The sequence below is a fragment of the Cydia pomonella genome, chromosome 5 (genome assembly GCF_033807575.1).
Source record: "Cydia pomonella isolate Wapato2018A chromosome 5, ilCydPomo1, whole genome shotgun sequence".
Lineage (NCBI taxonomy): Eukaryota > Metazoa > Arthropoda > Insecta > Lepidoptera > Tortricidae > Cydia > Cydia pomonella.
Genome location: NC_084707.1, coordinates 10732683 through 10756692, shown reverse-complemented (window position 1 = coordinate 10756692; position 24010 = coordinate 10732683). Strand labels below are relative to the sequence as shown.

At 36.9% G+C, this 24010-nt stretch overlaps 1 protein-coding gene across 1 annotated transcript in view; it reads left to right on the top strand.

Moving 5' to 3' along the window:
• Nucleotides 1-7475: 7475 nt before the first annotated feature.
• LOC133517700 (ras-related protein Rab-14) overlaps nt 7476-24010 on the top strand; it is a 31550-nt gene continuing 15015 nt past the window's right edge. The window contains exons 1-4 of the mRNA XM_061851070.1: nt 7476-7630; nt 20807-20916; nt 21510-21690; nt 22974-23156. Of these exons, the coding sequence (XP_061707054.1) occupies nt 20811-20916; nt 21510-21690; nt 22974-23156 (470 nt within the window). The 5' untranslated portion in view covers nt 7476-7630; nt 20807-20810. The remainder of the gene's footprint in view (nt 7631-20806; nt 20917-21509; nt 21691-22973; nt 23157-24010) is intronic.

Here is a 24010-nt window from a genome sequence, read left to right as displayed (position 1 = left end):
TCGTTAACAATATTTTTTTTTTTTTTTATATATTATAGGACATTATTACACAAATTGACTAAGTCCCACAGTAAGCTCAATAAGGCTTGTGTTGAGGGTACTTAGACAAAGATATATATAATATATAAATATTTATAAATACTTAAATACATAGAAAACACCCATGACTCAGGAACAAATATCCATACTCATCACACGAATAAATGCCCTTACCAGGATTTGAACCCAGGACCATCAGCTTCGTAGGCAGGGTAACTACCCACTAGGCCAAACCGGTCGTCAATTTGAAACGTAAAAAGTACTTTCTCTGTCGGAAAACGATTATTGGAGGGCGAACCACGTTCCACGTGTTGCCTCTCTGTCGCACTTGTTACTTCGTGTGTAAGTGTGACAGGGAGGCAACACGTCGAACGAGGTTCGCGGTAGGCCCTAAGGCCCGAAATTGAGACTGATTACGGGCCCGATATCGGAAAGGGTGTGAAATCATTTTTCTCTGTCACTAATTATGTTTTAGTGAGAGTAAAAGAGAAAGATCCCCGCAATTTGCAAATTTCGATTTTCACGGTAGGCCCCTGGCCTAAGACACAAATATTTATTTTTAGTTAGACAACACGGCAATCAAGAGAGTAACTATGGAGTAACTTATTTCAAATGAGCCATAATCATGGCACCAGAAGGCCTACCGCGAAAATCGAAGTTCGTCAATTGAGGGCATTTTTCTCTGTCACTCTAATTACGTCTTAGTGAGAGTAAAAGAGAAAGATCCCCGCAATTTGCGAATTTCGATTTTCCCGGTAGGCCCCCAGGTCTATAGCTGCAGGTAAGTATGCTGTTCTCAGAGTAAGCAATTACTATGGAGACAGGCTCATCGAGAAGCGCTTACCATACTTACTCAACACCTTACCGGCAACTATCAGACAGGAGAAAAATAAAAATAAATTTAAAAGAGCTTTGTTCCAACATTACCTTGATAGCATTTAACACATACCTATCCAATAGGGTTGTTTCCATCTACAAATCTTAGGGCAGAATTGTATCCCGATAAATTCTTTTGGATTATAAGAACATGTTAAACTACTTTTAGGGGACCTGTAATGACCATATTTTTGTAAATATTGAATTTAAAATATCTTTTGGCACACATCACACATCACATGACCAAACTCGAAACGTCTTTGAAGATTCTGGTGACGTCACAACTCTCAGTTTGACACTGTTGACAGTTAGGCGATAAATAACAAATGAAAAAAAAGCGCGGGAAACGTGAAACGCGGCGGTCTAGTTTTTTGTTTCTCGTACATTATTTTTATTGTAATATCAGGAAATCGGTAATTTGTATATAATTTTTCACATATTTTGTATATATTCTTTTATTTGTATATATAATTAGTGGATTTCTTCATAGTTGGTAAGTTTTTTCGTGTAAATTTTCTATGGGGGACGACGATCCTCCTGATCCTGGAGGTGGAAACCTCCAGGTCGGATGTAATGTGACCGTTGATTCGGCAATGGATACTGACACTTCTGTGGGTAGCAGGAGTGAACTTAAAAGAAATAAAGTACAAAAAAGATGCAAAAATTGCAATAAAAAAAGAAGGAAAAATAATGGCGGGGAATATTCGTGCGATTGCCAGGAAAACATACAAAACTCCCAAGCTCTTTCGAGTTCTAGCACGCAGCCTACCATAATCCCCTCTGACAATTTAAATACAAATATAAACAATAGCGCTATTAGCACCAAGGTTGGTAGGAACTTATTTTCAAATTCAGATGTTTCACCCTTTATGGTTCACGTCCAACTCAAACAGACTGACGCAAGCTCATCTCTGCACCCGGTATCTTTTGGGAAATTCCTCGTCAAAAAGGCCTTCAGAAACATTATTAACGGAAGTGTTAAGCGCATTGGCAGAACTCGCATAGCAATGTCATTCTCAAATTATTTAGATGCAAATTTATTTGTAACTGACCCATGTCTCGAGTTAGAGAATCTTACTGCATACATACCGTCTTTTTCTGTGACCCGTATGGGTTTGGTTCGCGGCATTCCTGCACAGTGGTCGGATGAAGAAATTTTGTCAAACATTTCCGTGCCCATTGGGTGCGGAAATGTTCTTAAAGTGCGGCGCTTAAACCATAGAGTTACGGTTAATGGTTCTGTTTCGTGGCAACCCTCTGAAACAGTTGTTTTAACTTTTGATGGCCAAGTCTTACCAAAACGGGTATTTTCGTGCTACAACTCACTGACTGTTGAATTGTATATTTTCCCCACAATTCAGTGTTATAATTGCACTAAATTCGGACACACCAAAACTAATTGCAGATCAAAACCAAAGTGTTTTAAGTGTGGTCAAATGCACTCCGGTCATACCTGTTCAGTGGAGGAAGAAGATGCCATTTGCTGCTTATGCAATGGTTTTCATTTCGCCACGAACAGGGCTTGCCCGGAGCATAAGAGACAGAAGGATATTAAAATAACTATGGCCAATAATTGTATTTCCTACGGTGAAGCTGTCAAACTACATCCTGCAGTTTCTAAATCATTCGCCGATGTCCTTCTGACACAACCACAACCACAGTTACAGTCCCAGCCAAATTTACATCACAGAGTCCATAATTCAGCCCCGAGCACAACCATGCAGTCCCATAGTTACAAAAAAACAACTTTTTTGAAGCCACGTCCAGTAAGAAAGACCATGACAGGGTATGATGTAGCAGCTCATAATGCACTAGTTAATGAGTATACCATTCCATCTCCTCCAAATGGCTGTGCACTACAGCAAGATTCTCGCAAAGAGAATACATCAGTAGCTGACGAAATTCAAGCCCTAATTAATCATTTATCTCAGCCCAATGTAAAACTACCGTCCCACGTTGCCCCCATGCTTGATGTACTTGTTACAACTATTAAAAATAATGGCCACAATTATTCAGTGGAATTGCAGAAGCATAATAAATAAAAAGCAAGATCTAATACATTTATTAAACAAATTTCAACCTTTTGTTTTTGCCCTCTCTGAGACATGGCTAAAGCCTGGAGCTCTTCTTAGAGCTACTGGATATTCATGCCTCAGAGAGGACCGTCCTGGCGGATGGGGCGGTGTAGCTCTACTCGTCAGGAATTCCATTTCATTTTCACCTTATAATCTTCCATCCCATAGCGATGATTTTTCAATTGTTGCTGCCATTGTAAATAACATCTGTATCATTTCTGTATATATACCTCATCCATCATCATCCATTTTTGATGAGCTTGAACAAATAATTTCTTCTCTCCCTAGGCCCGTGTTAATTTTAGGAGACTTTAACTCGCATCACCAGTTTTGGGGTAGTTCATCATCTAATTATAATGGAGATCGTCTCATACATATCTTAGACGAACACAACCTTTGTGTTTTAAACACTGGCTCTCCAACCCGCCGAACAGCGCCAACAGAGTCAATTAGCGCTATTGATTTATCTATTTGTTCGGTCGATCTTGCATCCTCTCTCTCTTGGCATACCTTAGATTCAACATATGGGAGTGATCACTACCCTATTATTATTACATTTCCATCTTCCATTCCTCCATCTCCAAAACCTAGCCCTAGGCTTAAGTATAATTTAAGTAATGTTGATTGGAAACTTTTCAAAAGCCGCGTAGAGGAGAAATTGTTGTGTTTGCCCACTATAGATGCTAGTAATGTAGTTAGCTGCTCAGTTGCCTTAGCCCAGACGATTACCGAAGCAGCTGATGAAATTTTCCCTGTAAAAAACAGTGTATCAGGTAAAATACCTTCTCCTCCTTGGTGGGATGATGATTGTTCTCAAGCAATCAGAAACCGCAAGGAGGCAGAGAGAAGTTATCGTCATTCGATGACAAATGAAAATTTCGAGATATATATACAAGTTGCTCGTGAGACTAAAAAATTACTGCGCAAAAAAAAGTTCGAAGGCTGGAGACGATTTTGTTCATCTCTTAGTCCTAACGTGAAACCATCCATAGTATGGAATAATATTAAAAGATTCAGACATGCTTTCAATGAGCCATCTAGACAGACACTTCCTCCTAACCTTGCTAATCAGTTCATGGACAAATTAGCACCAGCATCAGTCCCCGAAGAACATGTTTTCCACCCTGCTGCCTTTTCATTTGACTCTTCCTATTATACTGTATTTAATGGGCCTTTTAAAATAGAAGAGTTAAAAGGTATACTAAGTAGTTTAAGAGATACTTCACCTGGGGATGATGGAGTCCCATATTCCTTTTTAGCAAATGCTAGTGATGGTATTCTCTCTTATTATCTGAATATAATAAATTTTGTCATCCAATCTGGTACAGTCCCGGATTCTTGGAGATCTCAAATAGTTATTCCTATATTAAAACCCAACAAACAAGCAACAGATGTTTCTTCTTATCGTCCAATTGCCCTTTCTTCAGTATTTGTTAAAGTAGCAGAACATTTGATTAAAAACAGATTAGAATATTTTGTAGAAAAAAACCAATTACTTTCTCATAGTCAGTTTGGATTCCGAAAAGGTAGATCTACCTATGATAGTTTGGGTATATTAGTTGCAGAAATTAGATTAGCATTTTCTAGAAATGAGTCTGTAGTAGCTGCTTTTCTTGATATAAGTGCCGCTTATGATAATGTTTTAGTCTCAGTATTACAAGCAAAACTTCATAGATTAGCTGTACCAATAATGTTAAGCAATTTCATAATAAATCTTTTATCAGAAAGGTCCATTAGCCTTCTTATAGATGACAACAATAGGATTTCCCGTTTAGTTTGGAGAGGTCTTCCACAAGGTTCCGTATTAAGTCCATTGCTATATAATATCTACACATCCGATTTAGAGTCATCCTTAAATGGCACTGTCAGAATTTTGCAATATGCCTAACCAGCCTACTATATCAAACCTTTCTATTGAACAGGCCAGTAGATCCATTACTTGTTCTTTGGGTTTATTGAAGTTATGGTTAGATTCAAATGGTCTGGAACTCTCAGTTCCTAAAAGTGTTGTAGTTTTGTTTACTAGAAAACTGTTTCCTCCTCCAATCAATGTGCAATTTAATAACTGCTCCATTCCCATTAAAGATAAAACCAAGTTCCTAGGTGTTATTTTAGATAATAAATTAACAGGTCTTCCACATTGTGATTACATAGTTTCTAAATGTGAAAAAAATATTAATATCCTTAGGTGTGTTTCAGGAGTTTGGTGGGGTTCGCATCCTCTTTGCATAAAATTAATGTATAATGCCTTGATAAGAAGTATTCTAGATTATGGAACATTTTTGTTAGAGCCAGGATTTGTAGCAGGCTTCCAAAAATTAGATCGTATTCAATCAAAAGCCCTGAGAATGATATGCGGTGCCATGAATTCAAGCCCTATCAATGCTATGCAAGTTGAGTGTGCTGAGCCTCCACTCCATTTACGACACCAATATCTTTGTGATAGGTTTATTTTCCGCTGCTCCCAATTTTCTAATCATCAACTCTGGGTTATCTTGTCTAACCTCCTGCTTCAAATAACTACTTCTAACTACTGGAAGCACAAGAGTCCTCCATGTTTGATTAAAAGTTTTCAAAAACTTAAATCTATTTCAGCTCCCACTGTTAGCTCTTCAACACTTCCCATTTTCCAGTATGAATATGAATCTGTAATACTTGATCCTCCAGTTCTCCTTAATATCGGCATTTCTAAGAATGATGTTGAACAAAATCAACAATTCCTGGGATTCATTGGAACAGATGGCCTAGCTGCTGATCATATATACACAGATGCTTCTAAGATGTCTGACAATGGGTGTGTTGGCATTGGTGTACTTCACACCCAGTCTAATATTTACCAAAAAATAAAGTTGCCTCCAGAGTCCTCTGTGTACAGTGGCGAGTGCTTTGGAATTCTGAAAGCAATAGAATTCATCATTATAATGCATCTTAAAAAAACTATTATTTTCTCAGATTCTCTAAGTTCACTTCAGGCAATAGCTAAATTTCCTTTCAAATCTAAATCTAATAACCCAATTATTTATCAAATCCGTAGCCAACTGTTAAAATGTCGTCTTAAAGGGTATTCGGTTTCCATTGCCTGGATCCCTGGACACAGAGGGATTAAAGGCAATGAAAGGGTGGATGACTTGGCTCGAGATGCCATTAGTTCTGGGGACATGTTTCCGTTTAGGAATGTTGCTGAAGACCTGTTGGCACTGCCTAAATTATATCTAAGAATGGAATGGACAAAATTATGGGCATCTGGTGCGGGTGCCGCTGCGTTACATTATCGTAGCATACAAACAACAATTCCTGCCAAACCTTGGTTTGCTAAAATCTCTTTGCCAAAGCCTGCAACTAGTATGTTGATTCGTATGAGATTGGGCCATGTATGTACACCGGAACACCTGAAACTACAAAATCGTGTGGCCAGTTCTGCATGTATTTGTGGAACTGATCCCGCTGATCTTAATCATATCTTTTTTTTCTGGTAATTGTAACCTATATGACCGTTCTATATTATTAAGACAGCTGTCAGATTTAAAAGTTCCGTTTCCCACATCTATTACAACACTCCTGTATATTAATGATTCATCTCCATATATATTTAAATCATTGTATTCTTTTATTTCACGTCACAACATTAAACTTTAAATTATTTGAATTATTAACCTTTTCCTGATCCTTTTCCAAAATTCCGTCCTACCCGTTTTAATGTAATCCTTAATTCCGTTTCCCCGTTTTACTCGTCTGGCTGAATGCGCCAGGAGCGCGAAGCCATTAAAAAAAAAAAAAATAACAAATGACAAATGTCAGTTGACAGTTCGTATCTTTTACGTGTGTATGAAGTTATGTGTCAAACCGTAAACTGTGACGTCACACAATTTTCAAAGAGCGTTTTGGGCGCGAAAGCATCTGTCAAAATATATTTTGTTAATTTCACATATTTAAAGCCGTTTTTAGTATAAAAGTTGAATGTTAGGGCACCTTTTAGTTAATATAGAACGTAATACAAGCGTTTCAAAAAATTGGAAACAACCCTATTTTTGCCTCTACAAATAATTAGACTTTATGATTATTATGTACCTAACCTAGTATAGCCCCACGGATCCCACAGTCAAACTGTGCAAACAGTTTTGTGGGACGTTGTATTTAATATTAAGTCAGTATTCACTGTATTTTATTGAAATAAATAATAATAATAATAAAAAAATACTTGTGCGGGCTACACAAGCTTATTGGGTGGCTGTTCGCGTGGTTGAAGTGGGTTGAACAACCTACTAGTAGAACACCATGTAAGTTGTATGACAAATATAAATATACCAGTCAACTGTACTTTAAGCATATTTTAAATAAAAAATTATCAAATTATATTTTATTAGTGACTTAAATAAATAAATAAATTTATTATTGTAATTACTGTAATTAGGCTTATAATTAGTTGTGATCTCCTAGTGAGTAGTTCTTTGGTTGTGACTTTTGTACTTTATCCTGAACGCAGCTATTTGTTATCTGTGCTCGACTGTCAAGTGTTGAATGATGACGTTTCTTTAAGGCAGTGGTGAAAACATCGATTTATAAAAAATAGAAAATTACGGCAATCACCAACGGAAGTCTTTGTTTTAATTATTGACACTTTCTTTTAATAATTGAAAAATGTAAGTACAATTAGAACGTTTTACATATCCCTGGGTCACATGTAGCATTGATTAACTTATATTTGTTTTACTAAATCAATCACTGTGACAAGCCTTGATACGCCTTATATTGTGTCTAGTAAACCTATCCTCCTTTTGTGTTAGTGCTTTAAGTTTTTCTGGAAATACGACTTAACTAATTATTTTATTTACAACACTTCAATAAGTTTTATGCACAAAATGCAGTATATATCGAAGTAAATAATGTGTTTTATATAACTAGACTTACAATATAATAAAACATAGATTGGTTAGGAAATCCCATTAAGCTATAACAACTTAGGATCTTACATTTACATCTTCTTACTTTATATTTACATGCTGGGTAATAAAGTAATAAGTACTTCCTCAGCCTCATCTTGTGCTAACTTATAATATTTCTTATAATTAACTGACGAAATGTACAATACATCAGTATTTTTATACTAAGTAGAGTAGTATTATAGTGACAAACTAAATTTCTAAAGTACTGTTCAAAACACAAAGGTTTGTTTGAACCCTTTAAAGGTACTCAGTAGGATGTTGTATTACTGGCTTACTACACTTTTGATGGTACGGTCACATCTGAAAATATAGATACCAATGATAGTGTCAAAAATTCTTGGACAAAGGGTCTTGTTTGGACTTGTGTAACTTGTGAGATGTTTTAAATAAGGCTATCATTTTGATGTCAACTTTTAGCTGATATCCTGTTCTACCATTTAACAATAAAAGTACAGGTCAACAACCTCATTTCACCCGCCAAACATGATTTTGAAGTTGCTTGAAAACCTAAAATCAACAAACAATTTGTTTATCGCACAATTAATAGAGACAATAGTACTCAGAGCTTCGATGACCGCAAGAGGTCTGGAAGACCACGCACCTTTCGGACCCCAGCTCTAATAAAGGCAGTGAAGGCGAGAATTGCAAGAAAGCTGTCTGGAAGCAAAAGTTGTTGGCAATACAGATATCTGTGAAGAGAAGCTCTCTAAAAAAAGTTATCAATGAAGACCTTGGACTACATGCTTACCGCAGACAAAAAGGTCATTTGCTTAATGGACGATTAAAGACTATGAGGCTAGAGAGAAGTTGCGTGCTACTGAAGCGGTACGCACAAAATGGCCACCGAAAAATACTATTTACAGATTAATTAAATTTTACCAAAACAGTCAAGAGGCAATTGTGGCTGTTCCGAGAGTGCAACGAGGCCATCATCCCTCTTATATGATGATTTGGCTGGGTGTGTCATACTCAGGGCTAACACAGGTTCATTTCTGTGACAAAGGTGTGAAAACTGGGGCCAAAGTTTACCAGGAAACCGTTCTCGAACCAATAGTGAAGCCCTTAAAGCACACCCTATTTCACAACCAGCCATGGGTATTTTAGTATAGTCAAGTTAAGAAAAAGTATGGAAGTAAGTCGTGTAGTCGTGCTTTTTTTGGATTTGTTAGATGGCGCAACTAGATTGATTCCCCCGAGTTGCACCGTTTCTATTATGTACGGAAGACCGGTAAATTTTAGGTATAAACTATAAAGTGCCGTAATTTTGGAGTAAATTAAAAGCTATTAGGTTCAAGCTAAGTAGTGTATAGAGAACACCTTGGTGCATAGTATATCTTAATAAAAAAGATGTGCAATGTATGATACCCTAAAAAAATTTTTTTTTTTCGATTGCGGCTCGAGGATAAGTCAGTCGGTTGGTGCAATCTCAAGTTAAGCTTTTTAAAGCATTGTAAACATTCAGTTAACTTTGCACGCCTGGGCAAATTATGGAACATGTATTTTTAATTATTTTGTACATTGTGCTTCGGGGGAAATTAAGAGAGACGTGAAAATTTTAAAAACGGTACTTATCTAAAGACACTACATTTGCACTAAATAAAAAATAGATTTTTTTCACCGGAAGTTTGTCAAAAAGTAAATAGAATTAATCGCAACGAACTGCAAGCGAAGGTGGTTGGCAGCACGTGGCGCGGGGCGCGCGGGGCGGAGAGATAGCGCAGCGCGCAGCTAGGGTTTGCAATATCCGACAATTTTTCGGATCCGGATACATAGAAATAGGATATCAAGAACGACTGTCAAACTTCAAAAGTGCGACCAAAAATGAAATGCCAGTTTGTGCGTAAATTGTCTATGTGAGATCAAAAATAGTGATGTCATGTTACAACATATTAATAATCTATCGGTGTTTGACTGCTTTATCGACTACTTATTCAAATGTGTTTGATTGTATAAAAAAATGTTATACGAGTAGGTATGAAGTCGCTTCCCTTATGGTCATATAGGGCCCAAAAGGTGCCTATGAAACCAGCATCATATTTTAGTATGTTGTTACGCATGTTATTCTGACTAAAAAACCAACGGGAGACAGTTTCTAACGTGGTTAAGTCACCAGTTATGACGTCATCAAAATGGCCGGTGCCGTGTTCAGAATATTGCGTATACCACAGCAAGTATATCACATGTAAGCTTGTGTGGGGTGTCATAAAAAGCAAAATTAAATGCGCTACAATATCGTTTATACATTTGACCTTGTAAATACCATAGTTTGCGAGAAATTTTAAGTTTTATTTAAATATTCCCGAAAAAAAATCCGTTTTTTGTTTTCATCAACTTTACTAGTAACTTTACAGGAAGACATTGTATCAAGATATGAATTCTATATTAATAAGCTATAAAATTCCATTAAAATTTTGAAAATCGGTTTATAAACAAGCAAATTACACTATTTTTGTTCCATACCGGATGACACCACCAAGAGTCGGATGGCTGTTTCAATACAATTTGCAAGGCAAATGATGTTTAAGTAAAGGTAACTTGCTGAACGATATTTATAGTAAAGTAATATTTTCGATAAAAGTATTATTATCAAAATTAAGAATACTGAGATCGTTTTATTGTAATTTACTCCGGATCTAGCTAATTAAAGTTACACACTAATTAAACAAAAAAAAAATATTTTTTTACGTATTATTTTGTCCCAGAGCATGCACCTTCGCATGCGCAAAGCATAGTGTATTTAAATCCGTGTTTTACTCCCCCACACCCTGTACAGCGTTCTTTGCACTTGCAAGACAATAGCTCCTTGCAAAGGTGTACGCTGGTCCATCATTTTTCTTTCGCCAAGCCTAGTTGCAAGAATCTAGCATTTGTGGGTCGCTATTCAGGTAAATTGGTCCCAATGTGGGTCTGTTAAGCCCTTTTTATATGCTGTAGGAGAGCATCCTGTTGAAGGAATATACTCGATCGCTCTGGTTTTTCCTAAACAAGATCCTCCTCGCAGTATTTACATTACCTATTTGTGTCCCTACTGGAAAGTTATATGTAGGGTTTGCAATTAGAATATTGTGATATTCTAATTATTCGAATATCCACCAAAATAAATATCCGAATAAACTGATTTAGATAACACAGAAATAACGTTTTTAACTATATTTTAATACAATGATATCACCCCAACTAATTTTAAATGATTACTTGATTACTATAATAGCTAACATAATGTTATCTCTAAAACCGTACTTAATAAGGAGGGTTTATATCTGGATTAGCTGGTCATAGTTGGAAATACATCCAATGCCTCACCTCGTGTTCATTCGTCATGAAATACTAACTATGAAAGCAATACTTACTTACTTCACTGGATCAGTGACCCAAAAAGAATCTTGGCCTTTGATACAAGAACAACGTCACTCTGCTCTATTCTGCACCACTCCACGCTAGTTGGATACTCCGAGGGCGTTTTAGGGCTACATCGCTCCTGCGGTATATCTTTTCACAGCCCGATTCTCTCCCGTCCACTCCAAGTGACCAAGCCTGCGAAGTCGTGCGGCTATAATCTCGCTAATTATATTGGGTGCCGCAACTAGCTACTCTAGCTCCCTATTTTTCCTACGCTTTCATCTTCTCTATCTTCATCTCTGATAGGTCCCAGAATATTCCGCCAGAATTTCGTCTTCTTCACTAAGAACTTGTTCTTTTTTTTCTGATTCAGAGTCCAAGTGTAATACTTACCGATGTCATTCATCAAAATCTAATTATTGTCTTATAGACTTGAATCATGGACAGTCTACTGATCAGCTTGGACACTAGAACTCGGCGAAGCGCTGCTGAGCATCTTAGGGCATTTTGGATTCGAACATCTATCTCCTCTTCCCGATTACTTTAGGTAGGTCTTTTCTTTTCGATCTGCGGTGGCAGCATGGTTCTATTTTTATCACTTGTCACTATGCCCTTCATGACAAATGATAAAGAGCCGACCATCTTAGCCCTATTCATTTGGAGATATTCTAGTGGTTGATTATCAGACCAATTTTCTCTCCTTCCTACTCTACTATCCTAGCCTTGGCCTTCAGGTTGCTTTTGTTTTGAGCCTATAGCCCGAAGTCATCAGGATATCCAATGATCTAATGTTTGCATTAAGCAACATTCGCATTCATTGTATAAAGTTACTGCGTGACCTGTATGTACCTATCAAAATTGATGTGCTGTTAGTATTTGAATTGATTAAATATATGAAAATACTATATTTAAATGACAAAATGGTATGAAATTATTCATAAATTTCATTAGAAAATTGTTCCGGTTATAGGTCAATAACCATATTTAACGGATCCGTAATATCCGGATCTTATGACCCGATATCCGGATATTTCGGATATCCGGATCTCAAACCCTACGCGCAGCGATTGTTCAGAGACAGTTTGTTTGACACTTTTGACGGGCAACGAGCACAAATCTTTCTTCTGGCATTAAAACGGAACTATTGTTTTAAACAATCATTGAGTGAACTAAGTAGTCTAACGTTTTCGTAAGTATATGGAAAAACACGATTTTTCGAATTTAACAAACATTGAGCGTACCTGTATTTAATTTGTTGACTGTCTGTCTGCATACTCAGAAACCCTACTATTTTTGCAGTACATGCCACTACTCGTGCCTCAAGAGCCGTGCTTCGTCGGTGCATCTACGCGCGTTCCTTCTCTTGCCACTAATCACGCGCTTGTCGCTTCTGTGTATTTATTGCTCTACGTTTTTGGTACTTGATTACAAAACTGCATGTTCCGTATAAAAATGCCAATTTTTTATGGAGTGCGAATGTAAACAAAATCAAATGAATATGATTGCATCAATTTCCAATAGTATTAAAATTTCCCCCGAAGTACAACGACAGTAAAACATGAAAAACTACTTTCCGGGTGTCGCACCATGGTGCGAATTTGACATTGGGTTTAGATATTTTTTCTAATTATTTACTCAATTTGCACCGAGTACATTACTTTCCCCAGACCCGCAATGGCCAAAATAGATTTTTTTTAATGTTGTATTTTTTTTTTACCTGTTCCGTAGCTTAAATTAACATAAATAACACGTGCGAATTTAGATATAAGTGTTGTAAAACGTACGCCAAATTACACCGAGTACACCTTTTTTCTCTTCTTAGTTATAACCATTACATTATTTTCAGCCGATTTCACCCCTTTCCGGGGGGGTGAATTTAGTAACGATTGTATAAAGTTCGATTTTTAGCCCATACAAAAAAATCCGTAGTGATTTTATTAGTCCTTAGAATTAGTTCCTGACTTTAGTGAAATTTGAGTTAATTTGACCGTACTATTTCAACAGGATTCAGCTCTTGCACATAAGGCAGAAACAACTCAAGCCTGGTTTCAAAGGAACAAAATAGACTTTATTGCCCACGAAGACTGGCCGTCCTCCAGCTCAGACCTTAACCCCCTGGATAATGCCATATGGCAGGTTATTGAGGAGAAAGCCTGTTCTAAACCTCACACAAATCTTAGACTCCCTCAAGCGGGCCATAGTTAAGACAGTATCGGAATTAGACATAACAAATGTGCGTGCCGCTATTGATGACTGGCCTCATCGTTTGAGGGCCTGTGTCAAGGCCAAATAAGGCCATTTTGAATGATATTGTCATATGTAATTCCTGATTTTGTGTACTTCATTTTAATATATAGTTTATTAAATTTTTTTCGTATGTTTTATGTAGATAAAGATTATTGCAGTAACAGAATTTACTAACCAACTAGGTATAATGATCTTTTTAGGGTTCCGTAGCCAAATGGCAAAAAAACAGAACCCTTATAGATTCGTCATGTCCGTCTGTCTGTCCGATTATGTCACAGCCACTGTTTTCCGAAACTATAAGAACTATACTGTTCAAACTTGGTAATTAGATGTATTCTATGAACCGCATTAAGATTTTTACACAAAAATAGAAAAAAAAAACAATAAATTTTGGGGGCTCCCCATACTTAGAACTGAAACTCAAAAAAAATTTTTTCTTCAAACCCATACGTGTGGGGTATCCATGGATAGGTCTTCAAAAATGATATTGAGGTTTCTAATATCATTTTTTCCTAAAGTGAATAGTTTGCGCGAGAGATACTTCCAAAGTGGTAAAATGTGTCCCCCCCCCTGTAACTTCTAAAATAACAGAATGATGAAACTAAAAAAAATATATGATATACATTACCATGCAAACTTCCACCGAAAATTGGTTTGAACGAGATCTAGTAAGTAGTTTTTTTTTAATACGTCATAAATGGTACGGAACCCTTCATGGGCGAGTCCGACTCGCACTTGGCCGCTTTTTGCCTACTAATACTGCCGACTAATTGACGTGTGAAGGTAATTCTTGCTTGAGTTTGTCAAAAATATCATCCAAAGATGTGAAAGAGTAGAAATTCGCCTTGTAAAATTGTAACATGTTTATTTTGCTTTTCCTTATATTTTTTCACTTGAGAAATTATTTTATATTGAATTATGAAATCCTTAACAATTTTTCCAATTCCATTTTACGTTTATTTTGCACAGCTATACTAATTTACAGAGTGGGTGATAATGATAGTCATATAATAAGAAATGTATTACCCGGAATATATCCTCGACGTGGCGTATATGTATTTCTTTCTGCTTATATTTCGCTTCTTCTCTCGCTTTCTCACTTGGCGTGCGATATGAGGTCGGGGCTCTTTCAGCACTTTTCCTCACACTTTATCAAAAACGCGAAAAACTGGGGGAAACTTTATGCTAATTGTAGCAGCCTCCACCATGTAAAAGAGATACGGTCTATCTGAGGTGGGGAACGTAAACACTCGAGGTAGATTTCTTATAATATATAATGATCTTTTTAGGGTTCCGTAGCCAAATGGCATAAAACGGAACCCTTATAGTTTCGCCATGTCCGTCTGTCTGTCTGTCTGTCTGTCTGTCTGTCTGTCTGTCCGAGGCTTTGCTCCGTGGTCGTTAGTGCTAGAAAGCTGAAATTTGGCATGGATATATAAATCAATAAAGCCGACAAAGTCGTACAATAAAATGTAAAATTTTTTTTTTTTAGGGTACCTCCCCTACACGTAAAGTGGGGGTGAAATTTTTTTTCTTTAAAACTAATAACAGCAATATCGACTAACTCAGATGCTTGCCTCCTTCAGCAGGGCGATAGTTCTGAATTAAAATAATCGTTGCCAGTTATGTATGTATGTATGTATAAACTCTTTATTGTACAAAATACAAAATATAGATATGGCACAGGATAAGCAGTACAAAGGCGAACTTATCCCTTTAAGGGATTTCTTCCAGTTAACCTTTGAGTAGATGAGAGTTGATGAAGAATAGTAGACAAATATAGCACTGACTACAATAGACTAGAGGAAAGTCAATAAAATTATAAAAGAGGGCGAAAATAAATAAAATTAAATAAAAAATAGAAGTAATAGTATAACAAATATAAAGAATACCTATATTATATACAATAATTACATATTTATAGTCACAAATAAGTTAAATCAGGTCAGATAGCCACAGCTTCTTTAAATGCCCCTTAAGCGATGCTATGGACCGCGATTGCCTTAAGGAGGTAGGCAACTCATTCCAAAGCTGAACCGCTCGTACCGCAATAGATTTACCATACGCACGAAATTTGTGATGAGGTGTTGCTAGTGATAGTAGTTATCTACCACGAGACTGTGAAGGTTTCCAACCTTCACAGTACTCATAATAATTTCAACTTAAGGACATCCATGTTCATAAATAAGAAGATTAAATAGTCATGAAAAAAAATATATATAATATTTTTTCATTTTATTATTTTTATATTTATTTAATTTATTCTTCTTTTTTTTCTGTATTCAAAATTCAAAAATTTATTCGGCAAGTAGGCCTTTTACAAGGGCTCATTTACAAGTCAATACAACATTTATAGTAACATCATATAGTGACATGAACAATACATAACAACATTTATAAATACAACAGCCAATACCTGGGTAAACATTACATTATAATAATCTTAAAATGCGTATGTAATTAATGACAAAACATAATACACACAATACAAAGTACATTCTTACCTACACTACATTTCTACATACCAGCCCCACATACCCATATACGCACACTAATAAACTATAGTACAGGCACACACAAATACACATAAAAATGTAAATATAGAGCTGTACCTAAGAAAGGTACATTATGCTAGTAGTGACCGACCCCAATCTCTCCCGGGACCAGTCTGAAAATCATCGCGGAGCCCTCTGGCACTGCACATGCTGAGATTGGGACCCTTTGGCACATTATAGATTTAAGTTATAATTATTATGTTCAGTTAATAAGTTTTAGTTATTTTGTATTTTTTTAGCGTTCGAAATACCCATATTTTCACGGAAATCGTAAATGTTGTTTGTGTGGCAATAAAGATTTTTTTATTTTTTTTTAATGAGTCGCGGAACAAGCTCGGTTCCCCATACAAACATAGTTACACTCTTATTTTACAATGACTAGCTAGATTGCTCTGAAACTTTTCACTTACAATAGAATAGAGGGTATATTTTATGCCTGTAATTAGTTTATGTAGCTTCAGACACCAAAGTTAAAAAAATACAGCTTATTTAAGTTTTTCATGTAAAGCTTGTTTTTCTCTGTTTTGTTTGTTTTGTAAGCTGGAGCTATATAAACTAATTAGTGGATGTGCTACAACGGAAAAAGCTACTTTGCCGCAGTTAAGTCTAAAGTACCTGTGTATGTACCAAGCGGCTTCGATGTATGATATATATGCGGCAATTTTAGACTTAGGTCAAAAAAAAAAGTTAAAAATCTTAAAAATATAGTTTTAGTAGTTATTTTACAAATTGCTTTATTTTACGTTTGATATGAGGGTATGAAAAGACGTTTGGAGTGTGTTTTGGGAAAAATTACCGAGCCACATCTCACCTGGGGGAGCCCAAATTTAGCATGTTTAGAAAATGTTTTTTAGATTTTTGGAAAACAGGTGCCTAAAAGGCAAGTGTGTAGTATCACGTAGTATATTTCTAGAATCGTCTTATAATTTCCTTTCATTTGATACACCACACGATAGGCTTTGAGAAAAAAAAATCAAATCCCATACAAAAATTTCATAACGTCATTACCAAAGTCGGGTGTTCGGTTGATGGAGTTTATATTAACAATATCAGCTATGCAGACGACATGGTACTGCTCACGCCATCTTTCGGCGCATTGCAAAACTTGCTCGGTGTTTGTGAGAGGTATGCAGTGGACCATGGGCTCAGGTATAATGCTAAGAAGAGTGAATTCCTAATCTTCAAGGCCGGTACTAAGACGTACGAGGTTGTGCAACCAATTGCTCTATGTGGCACTCATTTAAGCCGAGTTAAGCATTTTAAGTATCTGGGCCACTGGGTCACTGAAGACCTCTCTGATAACATGGATATAGATAGGGAGAGAAGGGCGCTGTCCGTCCGCTGCAATATGTTGGCTCGGAGATTTGCAGTGTACTAGAGAAGTAAAGCTAACGCTCTTTCGGGCATACTGCCAGTGCTTTTACACCTGCAATCTCTGGGTCAATTATGCGCAGAGGACGTACAGCGCACTTCGTGTGCAATATAATAACGCGTTTAGAACATTGCTGGGGCTTCATCGGAGGTGCAGCGCTTCGGGCATGTTTACGGAGGCGGGGGTTGATGGTTTTCATGCGAACATGAGTAAGCGCTGCGCCGCACTGTGGGAAAGGATGCGGGGGAGCCCTAGTAGTCTTCTGAAGGTGTTTGCCGACAGGTGGGACTCACCCATATTAAAAAGATGGATCAGCCTTCACACTACTTTTGTAAATTTTGATTGGTGACATATTTTAATTATTATTATTATTTAACGAAATTTAATTTTAATTCTATACATTTTATAATTTTCAAAATTTAATTTAATGCGTTTAATTCTAATTAATCTTAATTGTAATTGTTATGTTATATTGTTTAATGGACAATTTAAATTACTGTAGAGATAAGTTATTGACATTTTATTATTTTATGCTCATCCGGTTATGTCCGTGTTTGTGATCTCTGTATGTACTAACAATAGTCTTGTAAGTTATGTTGTGTAATACTAACACTTTTATGGGTTTTTGCCTGAAATAAAGGATTTAATAATAATAATAATAAGCCCCCAGGGCAGCTTGTGGCGAGCTGAATGGGAAGTGACGTCCCTTGGGTCCCATACCCCCGAGAGTCGGTCAGGCCCCTCTCTCCGGCTTGCCTTCATTGGCCGGCTGGAGTGAACATTGAGCAGGGGCCGCAGGACTCTCACCTCTGGCTTGCCTTTGCCGGCCGTCCAGAGTGGGGTGTCAGAGCTATATGCTCGCAGGGTGGAAGTGAAATATGCATAAGACGCGAGTTGGCACAGTGGCTGCTGACAGCCACTGGGTAGAAAGCGGCGCACACCTCTCCACACTCTGAGCCGCTCACGCAAGTTGTCCCCTTGTCGCTCTGTGCGAGCGGCCGTTTTCGGGGATCCATATTGTGAGTTGGCGAGTCACCACCTGTCCATTTTTCGTGTTTTTTAACATATGATCAGGGCAGGTGCCATAGTCACCTCCATAGTCTCGGTTACCAGTCCACTAGCAACTCAACCCAGTAGCCTGGTTTCTTTTTGTACCTTTTTCTTACAATAGTCCTACACTAACCGGGGCTTGTCCGTGGGTGCACTGCTATAGTGTGAACAGGGATAATCGTCGGTTGGTGTCACCAGAGATGTGAAAAATACTTTATAAAAAGTATTTAAATACAAAATACAAATACTTCCTTGATATACTATTTCAAATGCAAAATACAAAATAGTTTTCAAATTTATATTTAAAATACTAAATACAAAATAGGTATTTTCAAAATGCTTTTTTAAAATACAAATACTTTGCGATAAAAGATACTCTTAAATAGTGAATACCTAGTCTGAATTAAAAAGTTAGTATTGCTCGGAATTTACAAGTTGGAAAGGCTTTCTTTATTCTTTAAAAATAGTGTGTATATCAGTCCTATAGAGTACAAATTTTGTGTCTCCTCATGTTTACCGATTGAATGGACTTTTATTTTAAGTGATGGTTTTTAACGGTCAATTATTAAAAGCATTAATTTAGATTTGTAATGTTTTACAGCTCCTCTCGTTGGTTGGTGAAAACGTCTCGTTTGTGTTTCACCAGGGCAGAAAAGTTTGTTTACCTCTCGTGCCTTGAAACCCTTGCAACGCTTAAGATTCAACATTTTTAATCTCTCGCTACGCTTGTGGTCATTTGCGGCGTTACTAAACAGATTCACCAGTTCCATGTCAAAATAATAAATAAATATTATAGGACATTATTACACAAATTGACTAAGTCCCACAGTAATAAGCTCATTAAGGCTTGTGTTGTGGGTACTAGACAATGATAAATATTTATAAATACTTAAGTACATATACATAAGGTCGATATTTAAACGATAGATACAATAACAGCTTCGACAGGAAAACATAACTAAGTATGTAATAATAGTATTAAGCAAACGCGGATCGGTCCGCGCGATCTTGCCAACTATTACATAAACCCTAGAGGTTTTCAATAGTGGCTTATTGTGTTAAACCCTGTTTCAAAAAAATCATAGTGAATAAATACACAAAAAAAAAACAGAAATCACCCATGACTCAGGAATAAATATCTGTGTACACAAATAAATGCCCTTACCAGGATTTGAACCCGGGACCATCGGCTTCATAGGCAGGGTCACTACCCACTAGGCCAGACCGGTCGCCATAAAAGAATGAGAGTTACAAGGATTGTAACGTCAGAAGAGATTGTAACTCCTACTTACTTCACCTAATAAAAAGTGGCTGTGACAGAATCGGACAGACAGACGGACATGACGAATCTATAAGGGTTCCGTTTTTTGCCATTTGGCTACGGAACCCTAAAAAGTATTTTGTATTTTGAAAATAGAAAATAGGTCCCAAAAACTATTTGAAATAAAATACAAAATAGTTTTCTTTAAAAGGTATTTAAATACAAAATAGGTATTTTGCATTTTGTATTTGCATTTTAAATACAAGTATTTCAAATAAGTCACATCTCTGGGTGTCACATTACTTTTAGTGTAAATTGTCTTATTACAAGGGGCCTCTACGTGTTGGCTTCGGCCCCACGCACGCCTTCCAAATACCCGGGACCCCATGGTCCCGAGAATTTGTAAGAGACATACAAATAATAATAATAATTACTCCCCCCCCTAAGGAGGGGATTTTTAGGAACTAGTGGAAATATTAAATGTTTTGGTTTAAAGTACAGTCAACCAATTTGAATCCTAGGCCACTATAGAACCTTGTCGCTTTAACTACTAGATACTTGACACGCATCACTCAATAAGCACTGTCGTAGAAGTCATTATGGCATGGTTCTATAGTGGCCTAGGAATCAAATTGGTTGACTGTACCTGTGTACCAGAAATCGTCGATGTAGATATGTATGCGGTTTTTTCCGTTGTAGCACATCCACTAAATTACAGGTATACCTCATGTCATTGTATGTGCAAATTTCAATTACAATCCAACACAGTTTTAAAATGAGAATGAAACTGTTTGTATAAGAAGGTGAAATTCGGCCGAGCTTGCTACTGACTCTTAAGATATTGATCTTGAAACCAGCAGATCCATTAATTTTTCTGTCTCTTCTGCTAGCTAATACATATATTCAAAGTCTTCTTTTTGCTTTTGATTTGTGTATCAAAAACTATTAAGCCTTGGTTTGCAAAGGTCTGGTTTCCATAAATTGTTCTTATTTATAATTTCTTCTTCTCTTCTGTTATGGTTATCATGATGTAATATTTCTATTTTCAGCAAGATGACATCAGGACCGTACAATTATTCTTATATATTCAAATATATAATAATTGGAGATATGGGAGTTGGCAAATCATGCCTGTTGCACCAGTTCACAGAGAAAAAATGTAAGTGTAGTGGATTACAGTGCTAATAATATATTATCTTACGTTGTTTGGTTCCTGCCAAAAAGGTATAAGTTTATAATATAATAATAAATGTAAAAATATTTTAGGACATTCTTAGTCCTACAGTAAGCTCAATAAGGCTTGTGTTGTGGGTACTTAGACAATGATATCTTCTCTCTTCTATGTCGTATCCTTATGGCTGAGGGACGTGACGACTGTGGACACTCTTCACAAGCTACTCTATCTAGGGCCCGGTGCATGCTAGCCTGAAATGTGGTTTTTGTCTCGGAAGTTGTTCTGTGTTCTGTGTGTGTCTGTATACAGACAATGATATATATAATATATTAATATTTATAAATACTTAAATACATAGAAAACAGCCATGACTCAGGAACAAATATCTATGCCATCACACAAATAAATGCCCTTACCAGGATTTAAACCCGGCACCATTGGCTTCATAAGCAGGGTCACTACTCACTAGGCCTGACAGGTCGACAAAATATATCTTTGTTAATTTCGTTTAGTCTTCCTAACTATGCCCACTGCAGGCATATACTCTTTAAAAAAGTTTGAGTTTTCTTTTGTTGCAGTTATGGCTGACTGTCCTCATACAATTGGTGTTGAGTTTGGCACTCGGATAATTGAAGTAGCGGGACAAAAAATAAAATTACAAATTTGGGACACAGCTGGACAAGAGAGGTTCAGAGCTGTCACTCGCTCTTATTATAGAGGTGCTGCTGGGGCACTAATGGTGTATGATATAACAAGAAGGTAAGAAAGACCCACATTATTAAGAATTACTTGTGGCAACTATTTGCAGAAACACTTGCTGTATTGAGCTCACAGTAGCATGTGTGTGTGCTTGCATAACTGCATATGTATTTGTGTAGTCTAAGCTATGTGGGTGTGCATACCTAGTATTAAATGAGCACTTTTTTCAAGCCATTCTCTATAATGGCTCTTAACAATTTCAATGAAGTGTAAGATATAAGGGCTTACAAAGACAAGAAATTAACTTGACTAGGTTTCATTTCGGAAAATTTCTTTGTGAATAGCAAAATAAAACTTGTGATTTTTTACAAGTAGTTTTGACAAATAATGTCGATGTCGGTCAAACTGTAGTGACGTTAGATATTATCTCCCTATTTGAAAATGTATGCGTAGGGAAAGTCCCAACTTGTTCCCAGTTTCGTTTTTAGTGATGAAAACAAAAAGTACTTAAAGCCCGACCAGAAATATATGATCATTGTCAAGAGGGCGCTGTTATTCTCATGTATAGGGTGACAGTTCAGTTTAGTATGAAAAATTTAGTTCCAATGAAATTCCGCAATATGGCGCGTGATCATGTATTACTGGTCATGCTTTATTTTCTGTTACTGAAAAAGTTATTCATCAACCGCACCTTGAGGGCCTAGTGTCCGGCTGTTTTTTTAAAGGCGTCCCTTCTCTCCTCCCACTTGTCCAGTAGGTACTGATCGACCAGTCTCCATCTAAGGGGGAAGTTCATCTCGCCACGGTCTCACACGGCACCCTGCAAAAAGTCGCCGTGTGTGATTGTTATAATAAATCAATAGGTACCTAATTATCTTTCGTACAGTCGCCATCACATATATCGAAACGGTCAAGGCGCTCATAAATATCGGAACACGCTTCTATTGTCAAGGCGTTAAAGTGCTTGTTCAGGTATTTGTGAACACCTTGGCCGCTCCGACATATCGGATGGCGACTGTACACATTTTTTGACATAAAATCAAACGTTAGGAATCACGTTAAACTCGGCCGAAGGGTATATGGTACATTGCACGGGGTCTGAAAATAAGAATCACAATTTCCATTGTTACCCGGAATAAATTTAGACAGTGTAAGTACAGTCAAGTGTGAAAATATGGTTGTACACATCTTACTCAAAAATATGTCCCATAACTCCCATAGCACCTTATTCCGGTATAATAAGAGCGTAGTACCATATTTATGAGACGATATATTCAATACATATTTTTGCATTTGACTGTACCCATATTGTCTAGCCTCGTATTTTTGCATTTTACTTTCAGGTCAACTTACAATCATTTGAGCAGCTGGCTAACGGACACGCGTAATTTGACCAACCCGAGCACTGTGATATTCTTGATCGGCAACAAGTCCGACTTGGATGGCCAAAGAGACGTAACATATGAAGAAGCAAAACAATTTGCTGATGAAAATGGCCTGATGTTTGTAGAAGCAAGTGCCAAAACGTAAGTTCACGGTTCCGTACCTAATAAGGAATAAGCCCTTATAGGATCACTTTGTTTTCCATCTGTCTGTCAAAACCCTTTATCTCGGGAACACATGGAGGTATTGAGTTAAAATTCCCCTCAGTCCCTCGACTCTGTAAATAAATCAAACTTCTAAGTTAACGTAAAAAAGATACGACCGTTTTGCCGCAAAAAACGTATATTCCGACAATGTCAAGTGAATCAAAATTTATAGTGTACTATCCGTGAACCTAAAACTATGAAATTTTACAAGTACCTAATTCTCGTCTTATACTACAAGGACAGGGAACAATCTGAAAACTATACATTTGTAAAAAATACATACGTATGGAACCCTTGTTGAGCGAGTCCGACTTGTTCGGTTTAAGACATTCATCGTTAATGAACCGTATGAACGACATTCGAACGAGAACGGAGAAATTCGAAATTTCTATGTTTTTGGCCTGTTCGAGTGACAGGGACGCACTTAGACAATATTCGAATTTCGATATTCCTATGACCACCTATGACCTATGACACTTAGAAAGATTCGACGCGTTACAATTCGTTATGTATTATATACAGAACTATATCGAGATAGAAGAAAAGAGTTCATCGATTTGTAAGGGAACCAAGCGTGTAAAATTTTGTGAAAATAATTTAACGTCACTAGTGTAATTTAGTAATGGGAAACATAAGTCGCGCGAAAACTATTCAAAAGCATCGATTAAAACGCGGCAATCCGATTCTAGGTATCATCGAAACGGATATAGCATATAGGTACGATTTTCCTTCCTCGTATGAAGCTAGAACGGGTGTTGAGTTCGCCCAAAGATAGGGAGCTTTTGAACAGT